Here is a 19,272-nt window from a genome sequence, read left to right as displayed (position 1 = left end):
ACTTGTGACTGCCACAACTTAATGGCACACAAATAATGAGGCTAATTGTCCAACCAGTCACACACTGATTAATAAACGAGGTCCAGCTGGTGGCTCAGGTTCTCCCCAGAGTTTCAACTGAGCTCTTTTTGAATTTTCCTACCTGCTGGTAGTCTGTGCTGCTGCAGGATTTTCAGGTGAGGTCCTGTTCTTAGTCATGGAACAAGAAGTGCTTATTTCCTTGTTTACCTCTTGGCAGAAAGGAGGAGGAAAAAATGAGTGTATCGTTGAATCAACACAGACAGAGACAGGGCATTGTACTGCGGCACTATTGACCTTTTAATGTCAAAAGGCTACAGCCTTCTGAGTCATAGTACAGCAACAAAGTGTGCCCTTTTTTCTGAGCCATTAAGTGAGATGCCTCTCATAATTAACCTTTTAAACTTTTGGAATATTTAAAATTAAGAAATATCTTCACTGGCGACTCTTGGCTTGTAACTTTGTTTGGTACCTTTTTAGATTTAATTAAATAATGAAATAATTACAGAGCTATGTACAGATGTGTTATTTAGGCCTATTTATATATTTTTGTGACATTTTAAGAGTTTTTACATTACCAGAGACAAACTCCTGACTAAACACCAGTATGTGTGTATATATATATATATATATATATATATATATCAGTCTCTGTGGCTTTCATTTTCGCCATATTTCCCTTGAAAGTCTTTTGAGAGTCATATATTCTGGACTGGTAGTGTAAAACATCAAACTTTTGTTTCCCCATTCCAGTTCACCTTACCATAAGGTATTTATTGTTTTGGAAAAGGTTTTATTTGTGAAGGATGAACACAGATAGGGCCCGGTGTAATGAGGCGTGTGTGAGGACATAGAGAAGGACAAAAAACCTGTTGTGTAGGGTCATTAAGAGGAGTGATGTGTTCATAAAGAGGAGTGGTTTGTGTGTGTTTGTGTGTGTGTTTATGTATGTATGTTTGTGTGTGTGTGTGTGTGTATATATATATATATACACACACACACACACACACACAACACACGAGCAATAACAACAAACATTTTAATTTGTCAATCATCTGTCAATATAGAATCAATATCATGTATAGTCAGTCATCAATTTAAAATGCTAGATCAATTTTGGACCTCCTATTTTTGGCAGACTAGCTGCTCTTAATCATACCTCAACTTTAACATGCTGAGTGTTCATTGCATATGCACAAGTAAACAATTCCCAGTGCAGTTTGAAGTCTAAAATAAGATGCAAATTGTACAAAATCATATAATCATCCAAATAAAGTGGACTGAAAAATGTAACAAGTTGAGCAGCTGAAACTGAATTTATATGTATAATGATACAAGTGGCACCGTCCCAAAACACCTACAGTGTCTCATGTTACTGCAGTTTATAGTCAACATCCTGACAATGGTTTGTGTATACTTGAAGCTTGAAATAATCCAATGCCTCATTTAGCTTCTCGGGTGTCAGTTTGCAGAACTACCTGGAAATCAAAAGCTTAGTCTGCCCTTGTCTAACCTATGTTTAAAAAAAAAAAAAGGGATCCAATGCTGTAGTTATAGTTCAATTTATATCCTTTTAGCAGGATTGTGCTCTTGTGTATGTGTGGTGCAAGACCAGTGTTGAAGAGGAAGGAAGCATTAAGTGTCACTTCCTTTCTCTGGAATACAATTTGAAATTGCTCATGTTTCAAGGTTTTGCAAGAACGATTGCTAAAGTCCATTTTTAAAGTGTATTCTGAGGATTTGCATTACTGTTTAATGTCACAGCTGTTTGCAGGAAATAAATGAATTAATGCATTTAAAGAAAGGTCTTTATTAAACTTGTTAAACTAATTCACCCTTATGAGTCAACTATGCAAACCAGGGTCCTGTGTCACAAAGTAGGATTCATTTAGCTTGATAACTTTGCTGAGTAAGACCCCTACAGATTATTAGCTCGCTCTTGACACCTGTGTTTTGACTGAAATGTCCTGACAGGAACCCTGTTGTCATGTTACGCATCTCCCCCATACAGGTTTAATATGGTATACACAGTGGGCCCCATCCCATAGCACGTCCTCCTACTCTATATCACTGACTTGACACATACCGGGACACCTTTTCACCTACTCACTGATGGACTTATTTGGACTGTTTTTAATGTGACACATCATACTAACATCATTCTTTTTAATCTTAGGGACTTGAGGCCTGAAAGGTAAGGTAAGGTAAGATTTAAAATTTTAACGAGTGAATTGTCAATTAGCATGCCTTTCTGCTTGCTCCACAATTGACATTTATCCAAATTCATGCATGGAAAGCATAGAGTTACAAGTGATGCTCTTTGCCTTACACAATGTGGCACAGGCCTTAACCAATTAATGTGTTAGTTAGACATCTCAGCAGCTGATGTCGAGCTTTTTCCTGTTTCTCAATATTATGTTACTTGAGCCACAAAAACTGAAGTGAATTTTACGCCAACTGCATATCTACTCCAATTCAAGAACGCGTAATTAACTGGTTTTCACTTCCTTCTGAAGATGTCTCTCTCATCTCTTCTGCTGTGCCTGAGTTTGGGAGCTTTGGCAAAATACGGTGAGTAAAATACATCATTTTACACTCGTGTTGATGAGCTTTACCCATTTCTGCCTCTTGAGGTATTATACATACAATAAAGTGAATAGATTGGCAAGGGCAGGATACATCTCTTCTATATTTCCATTTTTCAGAAAGGGTGCAATTTATTTAGAATGTGAAATTCAAATTTAAGCCCAAGTTTTAACACAACCTAAATTGTGGTCTTGCCCTGCCCCTGCCTGAGGAATATTGTATTTTATTGCAAAATTATGTTTTTTGTAATAATTGGATCCTACTATATTCACAGTATGTTCTCTGTTTTTGTGTTTCAGGTGCTGGAAGTGAATGGTGCTATACTGGCTGTAGTAAGTTAGCACAGATGTCTGATTTACTTGATTATTTGGATTAAAATGTCATTAGTTTACATTGGTTAGTGGTATTAAGGGCACCTCTATCTTTCACAGCTCACACCCCGAATCACTGGAATGAAATCTCCGGTTCTTTCTGCGGAAACAAAAGGCAGTCTCCTATTGATATAGTCACTAGCCATGTTCAGACAGACCATAACCTGGTGAACTTTACTTTCGTCAACTTCTCCTCTCCACATGTCCTCAACACAATTGAGAACAACGGACATACAGGTACACAAATGTTTGGTATTTTTACTTGACTAAGTTGTGCAACAGACAGTACTCACTGTGTCCATGTGATTAGGGTGTTCCTGCAAAAAAGTCATTCCTCTCAGTGAAACTTCCCTGAATAAATAAAAGGAAAAAAACACTATACATACATATTTGTGACACAAAGCATATGATCATTAAAATGTGAACTTCTGAGTGTAACTACATAAACATGCTTCATCTTTTCCTTCCATAGTAAAATGCACACTGAAGGAAAATGAGGTTGAAGTGAGCGGAGGAGGACTCAAAGACACGTACTCTACAATTCAGTTCCACTTTCACTGGGGCGATACACAACACCACCCAGGTTCAGAGCACCTGATTGATGGGCACAGATATCCAATGGAGGTAGAGTATTGTTTGGCGTTCACTAGACAACATTCCTTTGCTTTTAATATTCTGTGTGCCTAACTTTACCACAGCTTTGTCTTTAAGTTCATGTAATTTCTTGTAGATGCACATAGTCAGTCTGAAGAAAGGTCTCACTGTGTCAGAGGCCATCGTGGACCCAGAGGGAATTGCCGTTCTTGGGTTTTTCATTAACGTATGTCCTGCACTTCAATTTACTCAAAAGAAAAATCATAGATTTGCTAACCTTTCAACAAAAATGCTCACCTAGATTTTTACACTGTGACATAACAGGTCAGGCATTGGCTCTCTGATAGTTGCATCATAGCAAAGTTACAAAAATACATGCACAATGTAAAAATGTTCATTTTACACACGATCAAACTATTATTGCAAGTATAATCATCATAATGTCTCCTCCCTAAAGGCAACAGATGATGATGATATGTCAGGACCATGGAGCAACCTCACATCTTATCTGATGGATACTAAAGGTAAGGGTTGTCCTTTATGTCTCTATGATTTCCTGTATGTTATTGCAGTACAGCAGGTTGTACTGCTTGAGTTGGCAGAGGCGGACTGTAGTATTGGAGTCTGGTACCAGGCCAGCGCGTTCTTCCTGAGAAGAAGTGTCAGAATATGAATAACAACTTAAATGTTAGGAGTCACAATTCTTCAAGTGTAGGAGTGTCTGTAATTATTGTACTTAGTCATAAACCTATGAGTATCTATCTGTGGTACTGATGAAAATTATGCTCTTGTACTTCTTACAGTCTTTTTTTTTCAAGGTCAAATTATAATTATACAGCCTTATTTGTTTCTTACATCTTTCCACAGAACCCAAAGTTAATATAACCCATAACATCTCTATCAGTGACCTGATTGGAAATGTAGACCTTACAAAATTCTATCGATACATGGGCTCCCTGACCACCCCTTTATGCAATGAAGTTGTCGTTTGGACCATCTTTCAAGAGCCAATCAACATTAACAAAAATCTGGTAAGTTGGGCAGACTGGAAACTTTTCTTTGACAGGGTAAAAGGAGGAAATGTTTCGTCAACACATGCCCCCTAGCAGAGAGAATGTAAGAGCCAAACATTAATCTCCTGTATGGAAAATCTGTTTTAAAAACCCAGTTTCAACCACATAAATAGTCAGATTGATGATGTATTGCACACCGAACATGGCTAATCCCTCTAGGCAAGAAGAGTGGATTACAAAATTAAAACCTGTGCCCAGGTAGAAATGTAAAGGATTGGCAGAGTAATCAATCACACCTGAATACTAATTTTAAATATTCATTTCAGCCTATTTTATGGCTGTCCATTAAGTTGCATTGATTTACTGAACTTGTGAACCTGCACAGCAGTGAAAACAAGCAGTAAACTCATCTGTCACTGAATTGACAGCACAATCAATCAGTCAAGAGAGGGTGTTGGTGGTGTTGTTCCTGGCAGCCTTGTTGTATTTAGTGTGTTTTTACCTCAAGGCAATCACATGACAGCGATATTTTCTTGCGGTTTAAACATCCTTCACCACCACAAGACTTTTCTGGATGAGACCAGAATTTATTCATTGCTCAGATGATGCAGGTGATCTAGTAAAAAATTGCAATGAACTCTGGCAAGTGGAATCTAACACATCTCTTACACAAGCAACTAATGATGCATGCACACAAGCGTCATAAGTTAACATAGACAAGTGCCAGACATACTGGTACATGCTGGTGTCTGCTTTGGTATCGGTTTTGACAATCTGGTTTGTTTTTCTGAACAATTGAAAATGTTTGGCAATCTGCATGTGACTGAAAAATCAGATAATTTGTATATATTACATTTGTATGTTGCAGAAGGACATATGTAATCTGCCTCTCCATCTTATCTACCTGGCAGCCATCGTCACTTTGCAGATAGATAGTAAGATGCACATGTCACTTGCATGTGGTGTTTTCTTGCCTACGTGTGGTAGCTCAGCAGGTGCCTGACTGTTTGGTATGCTTGGTGTTGAGGTCAGTCTGTAAAACAGGTCATACATACATACATCTGCTGACTAGTACATGGTATCTGGTATTTCCAGATGGCACCTCAGTTTATGTAGTGAGTGTTTTGGATGGGCTGATGGCTTGTTGCATGCCTCTTCTTATCCAAAACCACGCTTTTGTCTAATTTCTTTGAGAATGCACCCTGATTGACAATATCTGGCAGCACTGCTGCTAGGCATGAACAGGCTGAGGGGGCTGCAGTAAGAAATCTAACTGAAGTGACTTCACACATAGTATAGGGAAAATAGTTGTACACGTAACACTAACCTGTCACAAGAACAGACCTTGTGTATACCAAAGCAAAGCATTCATGGTCCTCTGACCCTGCTGGAAGAAAGGACACCTTGAAGTTAAACATCAGGCGTATGGTGGGGCCTTTAGACATCTATGCTCACGGGCCAGTCAACTCCTCTGTCCATGCTGCTACAAAATGGTGCCACTAAGTATTCATTTACAACATAAAAAACTTTATTTTTGCTCATATCATAACTGGTGGATCTGTTTTGTTATGTTTTTAGATTCAAAAGTTTGTCACGGAGACAGGACTCACTCATGTCTACCGCCCTGCACAAAGCCTCAATGGACGTCATGTGTCTGCTTCCCCTGCAACTCCTCTACCTCCCAGTGGGTTGAAAGCTCTCTCTCTCTCTCTCTCTCTCTCTCTCTCTTTCTCATTCTCTCACTCTCAGAGTTGTGTTTCTATCACTTCAGAGGACATTACATTAACTTACATTAATTTCTTGGAGACTTATCCTAACCTTAACTATAACCACTACTTGCCTAACCTTAACATAACACTCAACTTTAAACCAAGTCCATAATGGAGTCATTATTTATTATATATAATATTATGACTGGAAGAATTGAAACACTGAGTGTGACTATTTTTCTGTTCTTCAGGTCATCCATGGTGCTATGATGATCACTGTGGTATGTATCAGTGTGTGTGTGTATACAAATCTGATGATGTGGACAGTTTAAAAGTGTTGATACTATTGGAAAAGGATTTGATGGACTTGATGTGAAAACATCCTGTCTTTACTTCAGAGCTCAATCCTTCGCATTGGCACCTTCTGCCTCAGTCCTACTGTGGTGCAGAACGCCAGTCACCCATCAACATTGAGACAAAGAGTGCTGTGACAGACCTACATCTTGATAGCTTCACCTTTACAAAGTTTGACGACAAACATGCCATCACGTCCATCACTAACACAGGCCATTCAGGTATGAAAGTTTTCTTTTTGTCTACATTTTAGTGATTGACTTTCATAAGAACTGATACTACTCTAAAACATAACTAAGGTTCAATTTAACGTTTGTTAGTTTTATGATTGTGATTTGACAGTGGTGTCCAAAATGACAGTGACACCTAGAGTAAAAATGAACTTTTTTTTTTTTTTTCACTTTTTCCATGTGTTCTCACTCAACTTCTAGTCAAGTGTGTACTGAAGGAGGACATGGTGGAGGTGTCGGGGGGCGGTTTAGGATATGTCTACTCCACCCTTCAGTTCCACTTCCACTGGGGCACCGTATCACACGACTCTGTGGGCTCCGAGCATACAGTGAATTCAAAAAGATACCCAATGGAGGTAGTTAAAAGAATTTAACTAGTGTTGCTGCAGTTCATTGTTTTCTAAGGTTCTGCTGTTGCCATTGCACACTAACTGTCATTAACTGCATTTGTTCAGATGCACATAGTGAACAAGAGGAAGGATTTAACCCTGCAAGAGGCCATACAGACTCCAGATGGCCTGGCAGTGCTGGGATTCTTTATCGAGGTAATGTTCAGTGCATTAGACTACAGTTATGTAGTGAGCCAATAGCTGTGGTCAAATCCAGACTACGAGTATGTACAGTATGTGCTCATGCTTGAAAGTTACACAACAAAGTATACTCAAAATGGTCAGTGTGCACACTAATATACTCCTGATTTCAGAGAAAAAAACAAACAAAAACTAATTGTGGATTGTGGTGAAACAGCTCCAGCAACACCTCAAAACAACTATTACATTTTTGGAAAAACATTTCACTGTGTCTTAATTGTAATTGACAGTGGCAAATTAAAGTCTCTGTTTGACTCGCAGTTTGATGTCCAATGGTACGAGTATTATATTGTTTTCTGTCAGTATAAAAGATTTAAATGCTGCAAAATCCAGACTGTACTGAAAACTTAAAGTAGCACTGTTACACAATGTGAATAGGGGTAAAAAAAGATCAACAAGTTTAGCCTGACTGGTCAAGTTTCATCAATCAACAGGTGACATCACCACATACCAGTATTTTATCTAATGGGGGACCAGGATGTTAGGATCTCGTGCTCTCGTCTCGTACCTGTTCTCGTTGCTCTGACAATTTAGTCTGCATACCTGAACGGAGTTATGAGGTTAACAGCTAGACACTAAATGTCCTGTACTGTGTGTGCCATTCTTTCAGTTGTCCGATTTACACTATGGTTCATGTCTGATGTATTGTTTCCTTATCATGATTCCAGTGTGAAATTGAAAGGTCAAGAATATGTGATTTTAAAATGTCTTGTAGACACTTCAGATACAAACCTGTATCTTACATGGGGCCATACTCATGCAAGTAAAAAAAAAAAAAAAAAAAAAAATGTTTCCTTTGCAAATTGTGTTGAGTTTTTACAGTGTGTATTATCAGAGAAAATTGGGCTGTGCTTTCTCTCTCCAGTCTCTAAATTTTCCCTCTCAATATACATTTTGATGTAGTCTATTGTGTAAATGGCTTTTTGTCTACTTTTTAGGCTCCTGGTGCTAGCAGAAGTAGTGGTGGTTCAGAACATCACGGGGTAAGTGGGCGAGCTTTTTCTTTTTTTTTTTTTTTTAAAATGAGGCCTAAATGTTGACTACTGAGTTTCATTGCCCAGCAGACTGTGTTGCTTCATAATGAAATTTAGTGTTCAGAAAAAATAATCCATCATTCACAATGTTTGTCTCTGTAGACAAGTACCCCGTCAACTCCCACATCAGATATGGACGCCTGGTATAAACTCACCAGCTACCTGTCAGAGATTCAAAACACAAGTGAGTGACATTTGTTTTGTTGCATATAATTTTAAACACTGAGCAGACACTTGAACGTGCCACTACATCTTATTTATTTTTGTTTTTTTGCATGTAGGCTCAACAGTTGAAGTCACAAAAGAGATCTCCATTAATGACTTGCTTGGCAATGTGAACCGCGGTGCATACTTCCGCTACAATGGCTCATTAACGACCCCTACATGCAATGAAGCAGTGGTTTGGACGGTCTTTAAAGAGTCTGTCAAGGTGGAACAAAACCTGGTACGTGTTTACACATCATCTTGGTGCTGAAGATATATCAAACAGGTGGACTTTTAATGATCAGAAGTCTCCATATAGTACAGTTAGAGAAGGATGGCCTTGAGTTAAAAAAAAAAAAAAAAATCATTCTTATATACAATAGTTCAAATGAGAGTTTCCACTGGGAATTATATTAGTGTTTTTATGCATATTTACCAGAAATCATCCTTAACAACTGGCGATAAGTAGAAGTAGTGTTAAAGTATCTGTAATGACTTTGCATTATCCTGTTTGAGATTAGGACAATATAACAGTTTGTTGACTACAGTCAATTTAAGGGTAGATTATACTACAATGCAGTGTTGTCAGATTCTTTTCTGATGGTACAATTTGTTTGGTATTTCTGTAATGCACACGTGGCTCCACAGCACTGATATGGGAAGGATTTGATATCAAACAATCATGAGATTAAATTGTGGACTCAGCTGTAATTTTAGAGCTGTTACATCCGCATCAAATGAACAGTGTATTAACTGTAAGACTTTTACACACAGGCCTGGACACATAGTAATAAGAAAAGTTAATCTAGTAATTGTAGTGAATGACATCCGATGGCTTAAGTCTGACACATAGATGCTGTGCCAGGTTGTACTACACCCGTCTTCGCTTCTTGCCTACTTTAGGGGATTTTTTGGCTTCTCTCTAGTCTTCAACACATCAGATGAGTCATGAAGGTTCAACTGTTAGGTCTCATGAAAACTCCTCAGTTGTCTTATATGTAGTCTAAGAATCATTGTGTGTCCCCTTTGTCTTAAAATTGGTTAGGCACTAAGCCAATATGGATGTGAAGTCAGCACTTTAACGTCAGTCCTTGTTTCATTCAATTGTGGTAATCAGTGTAATCAGCTGCTGTCAGCTGTAGTGAAAACGTGTCAGTGCCCGTATGTCAGTATGACGCATCGCCTCCAGTATTTCCATCGAACTGATTGTGTTGATGTGCCTCAGTGACATGTCACAGTGCCTTCATGTTTTTTTGGATTATTGAATGAATGCTGGTAATGCAAAGCAGTGAAGCATATGACATCTTTATAATTAAACAATGGCACTGGTGTCCACCCACTAGTTCACCATAATTCATCTAAGAAAAATTGAGAATAATGACTAATGATGACAATCTAAGTAATGACCACACCCTATTATGCACATATTTAAAAGATGAATTAAATGCCTCACACAATGTATGGTTTTGACAACTTTGACTGGCTAAATGGTGATGAGGCATTGACCTCATTTGTACCGTAAGTGGGGACAGTATAAAGCAATATTTATGAAAAAAAAGTGTCTCCAAACTGAATCTTCCATTTCAAATCTGTTCCTTGTCAATGTATCTGTTGAATCAAAATACAAATTGTAGCAGTAGAGGTTTTTACAAGTGTAATTTCTACATTGGCATCGAACTGCCCTCTTTAAAGGAGACAGAACATGCTTTTTGTGATTTTCTTACTTTTATACTGTTATGATGTTGGATGTCTGTTAAACATGGTCAAAATTCCAAAACTTGAGGTGAACGTACATAAAATGCTCCCTGCAAGTCAAAAGCCAGGCTTCATGCTGCTCTGAAAGCTTCTTTTACAATGTTACCTCTACTTCCTACTCATGACGACGTTAGATAGTTCGTGCATGCCCACAAATGGCTGTCTGTTCTGTAGCCATTGTTGCTGAGGTTTGTTTCATGGTTCCTCACGTTGCCCACTCTCACATTTCAGATCGGATTCAGGCTTGAACATACATGAGTGTATTTGAGAAGTTTCCATCTTGAGTAAAGAAGAAAGACTTGAGATCCTACTACTTCTGTTTGTTTTATGTATTCTCCAAGCCAACCTCCAGAAGTCTGCCAAGGGGCAGCTTCTGGGAACTAACCAATTGGAACAGAGTGGGCTTCCCGGGAGGGGGGGCCTTAAAGAGACAGGAACTGAAACGGGCTGGTTCAGACAGAGGCTGAACCGAGGGGCTGCATAAAGGGCTCATATAAAATAAGTACAGATTTTTTTTTTTTTTTTTAACTGTAAATAATGAAAAGATATTCCAGTAGAGCCCTAGAATACAAATATGGACCTGTAAATGTACATGTTATGTCCTCTTAATATCTATTTCTCTGAACAGATATTCTGATCAGAGTTGGTGGAAGTCTTTTGCTGGGCAACAGATTCACACTTTAAAGAATCTGATGGAAATTTCTGTTAATAAAACTATAATGCATAAATTAACTTTCTCCATTGGTCACATGATCCTCTCCTTGCAGGCTGTGGTTGACCATTGTGTGACTCACTATTAAATCAAGCTTGCTCAATGTTGACATCTCTACAAGAGAATTTTGCACAATCTTTGATAGGCAAAAAGGAATTTCGTCAGCCACAACTTCCTGAAAATGAAATGTTGCAAACTTATACAGAAATTTACATAATCAGTGGGTAAACACATATGTTGAAAGCAACTGTATACCCAAAATGTGCGATCAAACAGTCAAACAGCATCTTTTTTTCGTTCCTGGTTCCTGGTTATGGGTGTTTTTCTTGACGGATAATGTCAAGACAAATTAAGTGTGCATTACAGCTTTCACCAAGAGCTGGTTCAAGGTATGAATTTAACAGTTTATTCCATTTGACCAGGAATAAAACATTACCTTTAAACAGATGTACATAAGTAAAAATATTGAAACAAATACCTCAGACTGTCTAAATTAAAACTTTTTTTTTAACCCCACCAGATGATGATGTTCCCAACTCACACCAAAAATCAGAACGTGTTTCGACCCACGCAGTCTCTTCATGGCAGGACAATCTACACCACAGCAGCATCCGCTGTCCCTGGACCCATCATACCCTTTCTGCTGCTGGCCTGTTTGTGTAATTTTTTTGTCTAACTTGCATCTGTGAGAAGGTTGGCTAAACAGGAAGTGCTTTAAAGAATATCTTGCAGTAATCATCTGTCCTGCACTTTTCAGATTATAATTTCAATATTTATTATCAAAAGAGGCATTTATGTGGATATCTTTAGCGTGGACATGTATCAGACAATCAGGATACTTGCTGAAAAATGGCTTTATTTAAAAAGGAAAAATCTGGTTTAGTAAACTCCAGGGTGTTACTGGGCCTTCTGCTCTATTCATTGTGCAGCATGTTAGTAGTTTGGACTAGAGAGTGAACTTAACAATCTTAATGTTTTTGACTAGTACTGTTCTGACTGGCATTCAAACTTCAACTATAATAGAATGTACTAAAAATTGCAAGACTATTAATCGTAGACATTGTCCCTCCATATTTGTAGCAAGCAGGTACAGTTTAATATGAAACAAAACAATCAGTCCACTCTGCTAACCCCCTAATTGCAAGTATCAATGTTGTTTAGTATTGTTGATCATTTCTTATATTGGAGACTGTCGACCATAGAAGGAAGAATAATGACTGCTGTTTGAACATTGACATGGAAGGAACAAGTGTAATTTATTATTGCAATGAATGTTTCTGTGCACTTTATCGGCTGGAATGTATTTTTGAGACCACTTAAAATCTTAATAAATTGTATTGATGCTGTTTAAAAGTTATATGCTTCCTTAAAGTTGTCATTTACTGTTAATCTGGCACCCAGGTGCAGGTTGGAAACTTTATCTATTAGGTTTCAGAAGATGTCTACCTCACAGACCTTAATTGTTAAAACTATCAATGCAATGACAAGCAAAATAGTCATTGTTGTTAGCACACAGGCCTAAATCAGTCTTTTAAGGGCTTAACTCCAAAGTCCACTACATATATGGTCACACTTATTGGCCTAATAGTTTTAGACCCTAATTTCTCCATTATATCATGTATTAGATGTTGAGGGGCTATAACGTGACTATAAATCAAAATGTCGAGGGATCTAGTTTTAATAATTAGAGATTAGTTTTCAGTATAAGTTATGCAGCTTTAACGTTCACTGCACTTTGAACTGGAACTGAGGCTACAGTAATTTTTTATTACACATTACAAAGCATGAATAACTCATGTATACCATGTGATCACAATTTCCTGCCAAAGGTAGAAGAGTTTTGCTTATTTCACATGAGTTTTCTGTATTTGTGCTTTTGCTTGCTCTTCTCAGTGGTTTGAAGTGGGCAGGGCTTAGTTGTCAAAATGTGATGTCATGTTCTACTTTGCACCAGTCAGGATTTAGCAACAGTTGAATTAAAATGTGACAGTTGTGGGGTTGTTTGCTACTGTTGCCAGGCAACTGTCAATCGAATCTGATCAAACCAAACCCACACAGTCCTGGTGATTATCTGAGGTTTTGAGTGTTTAACTCTGAAAAAATAATAGGTTACCTAAAGGTGTTTTTTTAGTTTGAGATGGAACTACGATAAGTGTAAAGATACAGTATGGCTACATTACATTTCTGTTCAACTAAATTTCCTCTGCACTTGGCACTGAAAAAGGACGTGATGTGATGTTTTTGAGGTGGGTATATGAATAAATATTGATCAGAGAGATCACAAACTGTAAACAGTGTATGAGAGCAATTCTACAGTTTGTGGTCTGGTTGTGTGATAATATACTAAAATGTTGATGAAACACACTAGTATAGAAACTTCCCCAAATACAGTGCAGCAGTGTCTCTATTGGCCAACTGAACACATCAATGTGGTCAAAGTTGAACAAAGGTGAACTCTGACCTGCGAACCCACCCGAGATTGCACCGAAACAGGAAACGTACACTTGTTTGATCCGTCGGACAGGCTTAAATAGAAATTAATGGGAAACAGAGGAAACATTTGGAGGAAAGTGTAATGTGATCAAACCTTTATGCTACCACAACATTTGTTAACCTGACTGGAGAACTACTGTTACACAGCCAGATGTGTATTAGAAAAATCTTTGACACTTTATGGTAAAAAGCACCTGAGGGCAGAGAACATCTCATGGTCGACCAGATGTTAACCTTCCTCTGACCTGAGAACATCAATGCAAGCTAATAAAACACCATTACAACTGGTAAACACTATCACACCCTGTATGATCAAAATACACAACAATTAATAATCAGGATCAGCCTAAACTGTGTAAGAGGTCATAAAAAGACTCCTGTCACTAAGAGGCCCTAACAGGCTACTCAGGAAGCTGCACCATGGGAAAATACATTGAAATCCAAACACATGTAAGAATATAATCACATGTAAATCCACTAGGACAAAATCTGTGACAAGACCCACCCCACCCTTGTTTGCTTAGGACTTATAACACAGAATTACCACCCAACTCAACAGTTCCACCACTTTCAGCTCATTGTTTTTGATTTTACAGTTCCTGCATACAGAGAGTATACTTCAGTCCCAGCTACCATCCTGTACCCCCTTAGGCAACAAGCTCTGATAAGTCCACTGTACACGACCTGCCCAGCACTGAGTGGCAGACAGTTGTTTATTTTATCTGCCCAATATCAAATCGAAAATAAAATCTAAAAAGTCAGATAATAATTATAGAGGAAATATCCATACAATCACATGAGATTTGCAGGAAGGCTTGTGGAAAAGTGTTCTTAATATTTTGCCCTCCTCATGTATGTTAATGGAGTGGACAATATATTAGGAACACCATTCAATATAACGCACTCCAGTACACCACCATCACCCACTACGACCTCAATAATAAACATAAAGGAGAATTATCACCTTTCTGACAATGCCAACAAAAACTGAAATTGTAGAAGCTTCATAAATGTAGAATTTATGGCAGAGCTGTTGCATTGGATTGCATTAGATTGCACAAGTGTACCTAAGTAAGTGGCCGGTGAGTGTATATTAAGCTTTACACAGATTTATAATGTCATGAAGATGGAAACTAATTAATTATGGATTATAATGTAATAGAAAATATGCATAAAAAAGGATGTAGCTCATTCCATCAAGCAAGAACAAGCTTCTAAAATAGACTACATGTGATAGTAACATGAATTGGCTTTGAAAACAGGAAGCTAATTTTCTCAGGTTGGAAACACAACCAGTAGCATGTGCTTTAAATGTGTTTTACTGTCAGGTAGGAATGATTAACTAACAATAAATAATTGCACAACCAGTAGTATAAAAGTGCTTAAAATGAAGCACTGAAATGCTGTTCTTCCCAGCCCACAGCAGTGCAACAACAACAGAAAGGATAAAGATACTGTATATATCTAAAATTCCCCTAAAAATGATTAAAAAAATAATAAATTTTTCGATGTTTCCTCATTTCTTTGATGTTTATTTTGTAAACTTAGTTTTTATTTTTAGCTCATTCCCTAACTTGTACATCAGTGCAGATGCTGTTAGTAAATTCAATGTTTGCACATTGCCAAGCTGAACACTCAGAATGAAGCCTGTGCTACCTCTTTCAGTTGGTGTAATGGATTGAAGTGTCACTCAATGAAATGAACCCCACTTTTTTTTTTTTTATCACAGTGATATATACTACATTTATACCTTTAGCCCTGCGTTGCACTACTTGCACAAGTAACAGACCTCTTGATCTTTTAAATGTCTCTAAATTAAAATTATTTTGTGTCAATTATTTTCTTCTATAGTCCTGGTTTTACTTTAATATTTGGAACAAATATACTTAAAACATGTTTTAAAGGAATGCTATGAATTTCAGAGTTATCTTTTTCCTTTATTATTATTATTATTATTATTATTATTATTTATTATTGTGTTATGGCATCAAATTTAATCTCTATTGTTACACTTGGACTCCTTAGCCAGACATGTGAAACCTGGCTTTTGAGAGCTTACCCTTTAGTTCACAAAATATTAGATTACATAAAAGCCTGTTACTCACATTGGTGTACCTTATTTCAAAGATCACCCTTCACCGCAATTCAAAGTCACTTTACTTGTTCATACCTGTTCCCTGTCAGGATGCAATTGTTCCTCCATTGTGCTTGATAAAAGCACAATGGTTTGACCTTAGCGAATTACGTTTTACACCTGAATAAATATTCCTGTGCAAACTTCCTTGTATATCTGAACTGTGCTCTGAACCACAGATTCAGTGGTTAACTAGAAACATTACTGTTGAAATGTTCCAACTTAAAAAGAAAAGATGAAGGCCTTTGAAGAGGTTCTAACTAAAATAACTAACCAAAACAAGAAACTACCATATTAGGTATTTGTAATAGTTTGTTTCTTCTCCTACGCCTCAACCTTGACCGTGTCATCCTCATCAGAGGTGAAAGGGAAGGGAAAGGGAAAACAGTACAAAAAGAGGAAGCAAAGCAAGAAAATTTTTTTTCGAAATGCTATTTCGAAATGCTATTTTCTATGCAAGGTTTTTTTAAAATTTGTTTTGAAATAAGAAGTGTGTTAAATAAAGGTTCTAAGTCAAAGTTAAGGATGTCAGATTTTGTTTTTTAAATGATACAAGATGTACAATATACACTTTATATTACAGTCTGCATATATTGTAATGACACTGTAATTAAGTGAAACATATTACATATTACAGCCAGCATATATTGTACTTACTCAGTAATTACAGAAAACAATGTGGGAACAGTATGATTTGATTTTACTTGCCTCAAAACATGGAGGAACAAACTAAATTAACTGCACACTTTGTTGTCAAAAGAGCATATGAAGCACTCTTATTCACTTTGATCCATGTCTTGTGTTTTATCATTAGGGGTCCAAGCATCAACGATGTTGGAACCCTATTGTTTTGTTTGGATTTTTATTAGGGGTCCAAGCACCAAAGGGGCAGGAACCCTAGTTATTATGTTGAGGTGAGTTTAGTAGACATCTGGCATATTCTTCACCCCATACGGACAAATTTCAATTTCTTTTCCCATCCACACCAATTACACTCCAGAATTGACCATATGAGTGTCCGAGAGCCTTGTTAATCACATCCAGAATGCTTCAATTGGGAATATTGTTCTCTCTGATCATGCACCAGTTGATCTAATGATAACTAGTTTAGATAATGAGGAGAAAATGATGCATTGGCAATTCAATAATTCACTGGTACAAAATGATGCATCATGTACTTTAGTAAAATCAGTCATAGAAGAATACTGGTTACATAACGAAGGCTCTGTCTCTGACCTGGGCATTGCTCATACCAAAAGAGGAAGGAGCATGAAAAATTGGTTAATTTAGAGAACTTGACACATCTTACATTATATATGTTCAAAAACCAGATCAAAACAACTTGAAAAATATGAATATATTGAGATTTGAAATGACTCGTATCCTCCAAAAGAAAGCTGAATTTAGCCTGTTTTACACTAAACAACACTAACAGGGTGAGAGAGCAGGAAAATTGCTGGCATACAGGGTTAAACAACTCAATACACAAAATATTATCCGATCCCCTCTTAATTCTTTTCTTCACATTTTTATGCCGACAATATACAAATCTATTTGTCCATAAATCCATCAGACCTCACCTCACCACCTGGATGTCCAGTAACTTCCTAATGCTGATCAATGACAAAACTGAAGCGATGGTGTTTGGACCCAAAGCACACAGGGATTGTGTAAGCCAGACTTTAGCCATCTATCAATCAATCAATTCAATCAATCAATTTTTTATTTATATAGCGCCATATCACAACAGAAGTCATCTCAAGGCACTTTTCACATAGAGCAGGTCAAGACCGTACTCTTTAATTTACAGAGACCCAACAATTCCCCCATGAGCAAGCACTTGGCGACAGCGGTAAGGAAAAACTCCCCTTTAACGGGTAGAAACTTCAAGCAGACCCCGGCTCTTGGTGGGCGGCCATCTGCTTTGACCGGTTGGGTTGAGAGAGAGAAAGAGAGAGGGAAAGGGGGAGGGGGGACAGGAGAGCAACAATCACAACAACAACAACAAGCACAAGCATCAATAGACAGGGAAGGATGCCATCAGGACTGTGGAGGACCGCGAAGGCTCGGCCCGGGACTCAGGTTTTCCTGTGAGATGAGAAAGCACAAAAAACTCTGGGGAAGAAGCAAAGTTAGTGACATGCATTGATGTTACATGAATGCATACAGATGGAGAGGAGGAGGAGGAGAGAGGAGCTCAGTGCATCATGTGAAGTCCCCCAGCAGTCTAGGCCTATAGCAGCATAACTAAGGGCTGATCGAAGGCGAGCCTGGTCGGCCCTAACTATAAGCTTTATCAAGAAGGAAAGTTTTAAGCCTACTCTTAAACATAGAGAGGGTGTCTGCACCCCGGACTGAATCCGGTAGATGGTTCCATAGAAGAGGAGCCTGATAGCTGAAGGCTCTGCCTCCCATTCTACTTTTAAAGACTGTAGGGACCACCAGTAAGCCTGCATACTGGGAGCGCAGTGTTCTAGTGGGATAATACGGTATTATGAGCTCTTCAAGATATGATGGTGCCTGACCATTAAGGGCTTTGTAAGTTAGGAGAAGGATTTTAAATTCTATTCTAGATTTTACAGGAAGCCAATGTAGTGAAGCTAAAATGGGAGAAATGTGGTCTCTTTTTCTAGTTTTAGTCAATACACGTGCAGCTGCATTCTGGACCAGCTGGAGAGTCTTTAGAGACTTGTTAGGGCAGCCTGATAATAAGGAATTGCAATAATCCAGCCTAGAAGTAACAAATGCGTGAACTAGTTTTTCTGCATCTTTTAGGGACAGGATGTGCCTGATTTTTGTGATATTACGTAAGTGAAAAAAGGCAGTCCTTGAAATTTGATTTATGTGGGAGTTAAAGGACATATCTTGATCAAAGATAACTCCCAGATTCCTTACGGTGGTGCTGGAGGCCAGGGTAATGCCATCCAGTGTAGCTATATCATTAGATAATGTGTTTCTAAGGTGTTTAGGGCCAAGCACAATAACTTCAGTTTTATCTGAATTTAGTAGTAGAAAATTGCAGGTCATCCAGGTCTTTATGTCGTTAAGGCATGTTTGGAGTTTGTTTAACTGATTGGGTTCATCTGGCTTCACTGATAAATATAATTGGGTGTCATCTGCGTAACAATGAAAATTTATGGAGTGTTTCCTAATAATATTACCTAAAGGAAGCATATCAGCTTAATGCAGTTCCTTTAATGCCAATTAAATGTTCCAGTCTCTGCAAAAGGATTTGATGGTCAATTGTGTCGAATGCAGCACTGAGATCTAACAGGACAAGTATAGAGACAAATCCTTTGTCCGATGCAGTTAGGAGGTCATTTGTGACTTTGTGACTGTCACATATCTCATTTGTGACTGTCTCTGTGCTATGATGCGCTCTAAATCCTGACTGAAAATCCTCAAATAAACTATTGTTATGTAGAAAGTCACATAACTGATTAGAGACTGCTTTCTCAAGGATCTTAGATAGAAA

The 19,272-nt window shown here is 37.9% G+C and overlaps 1 protein-coding gene across 4 annotated transcripts; it reads left to right on the top strand.

The window, feature by feature from the left end:
* Positions 1-85: 85 nt before the first annotated feature.
* On the top strand, positions 86-12,527 carry LOC121887610 (carbonic anhydrase 4-like). 4 transcript variants are annotated; one of them, XM_042398522.1, is made up of 18 exons: positions 94-176; positions 2,195-2,217; positions 2,535-2,589; positions 2,904-2,936; positions 3,036-3,212; positions 3,448-3,599; positions 3,706-3,795; positions 4,027-4,093; positions 4,437-4,600; positions 6,161-6,266; positions 6,543-6,572; positions 6,690-6,866; positions 7,077-7,231; positions 7,331-7,420; positions 8,404-8,448; positions 8,602-8,683; positions 8,781-8,944; positions 11,691-12,527. In XM_042398522.1, the coding sequence occupies exons 3-18, from the start codon at positions 2,535-2,537 to the stop codon at positions 11,844-11,846; spliced, it is 1,743 nt and encodes a 580-aa protein (XP_042254456.1). In that variant the 5' UTR covers positions 94-176; positions 2,195-2,217; the 3' UTR covers positions 11,847-12,527. The 4 variants fall into 4 exon arrangements, with proteins under 4 accessions (XP_042254459.1, XP_042254456.1, XP_042254458.1 ...); XM_042398524.1 differs by having other exon boundaries at positions 99-176; positions 2,195-2,212; XM_042398523.1 differs by having other exon boundaries at positions 104-176; positions 2,195-2,222.
* The last annotated feature ends 6,745 nt before the right edge of the window (positions 12,528-19,272 follow it).

This window comes from Thunnus maccoyii, chromosome 20 (genome assembly GCF_910596095.1).
Source record: "Thunnus maccoyii chromosome 20, fThuMac1.1, whole genome shotgun sequence".
NCBI lineage: Eukaryota > Metazoa > Chordata > Actinopteri > Scombriformes > Scombridae > Thunnus > Thunnus maccoyii.
The sequence above is the reverse complement of the archived record's forward strand: the minus strand, read 5'-3'. Positions and strand labels throughout refer to the sequence as shown.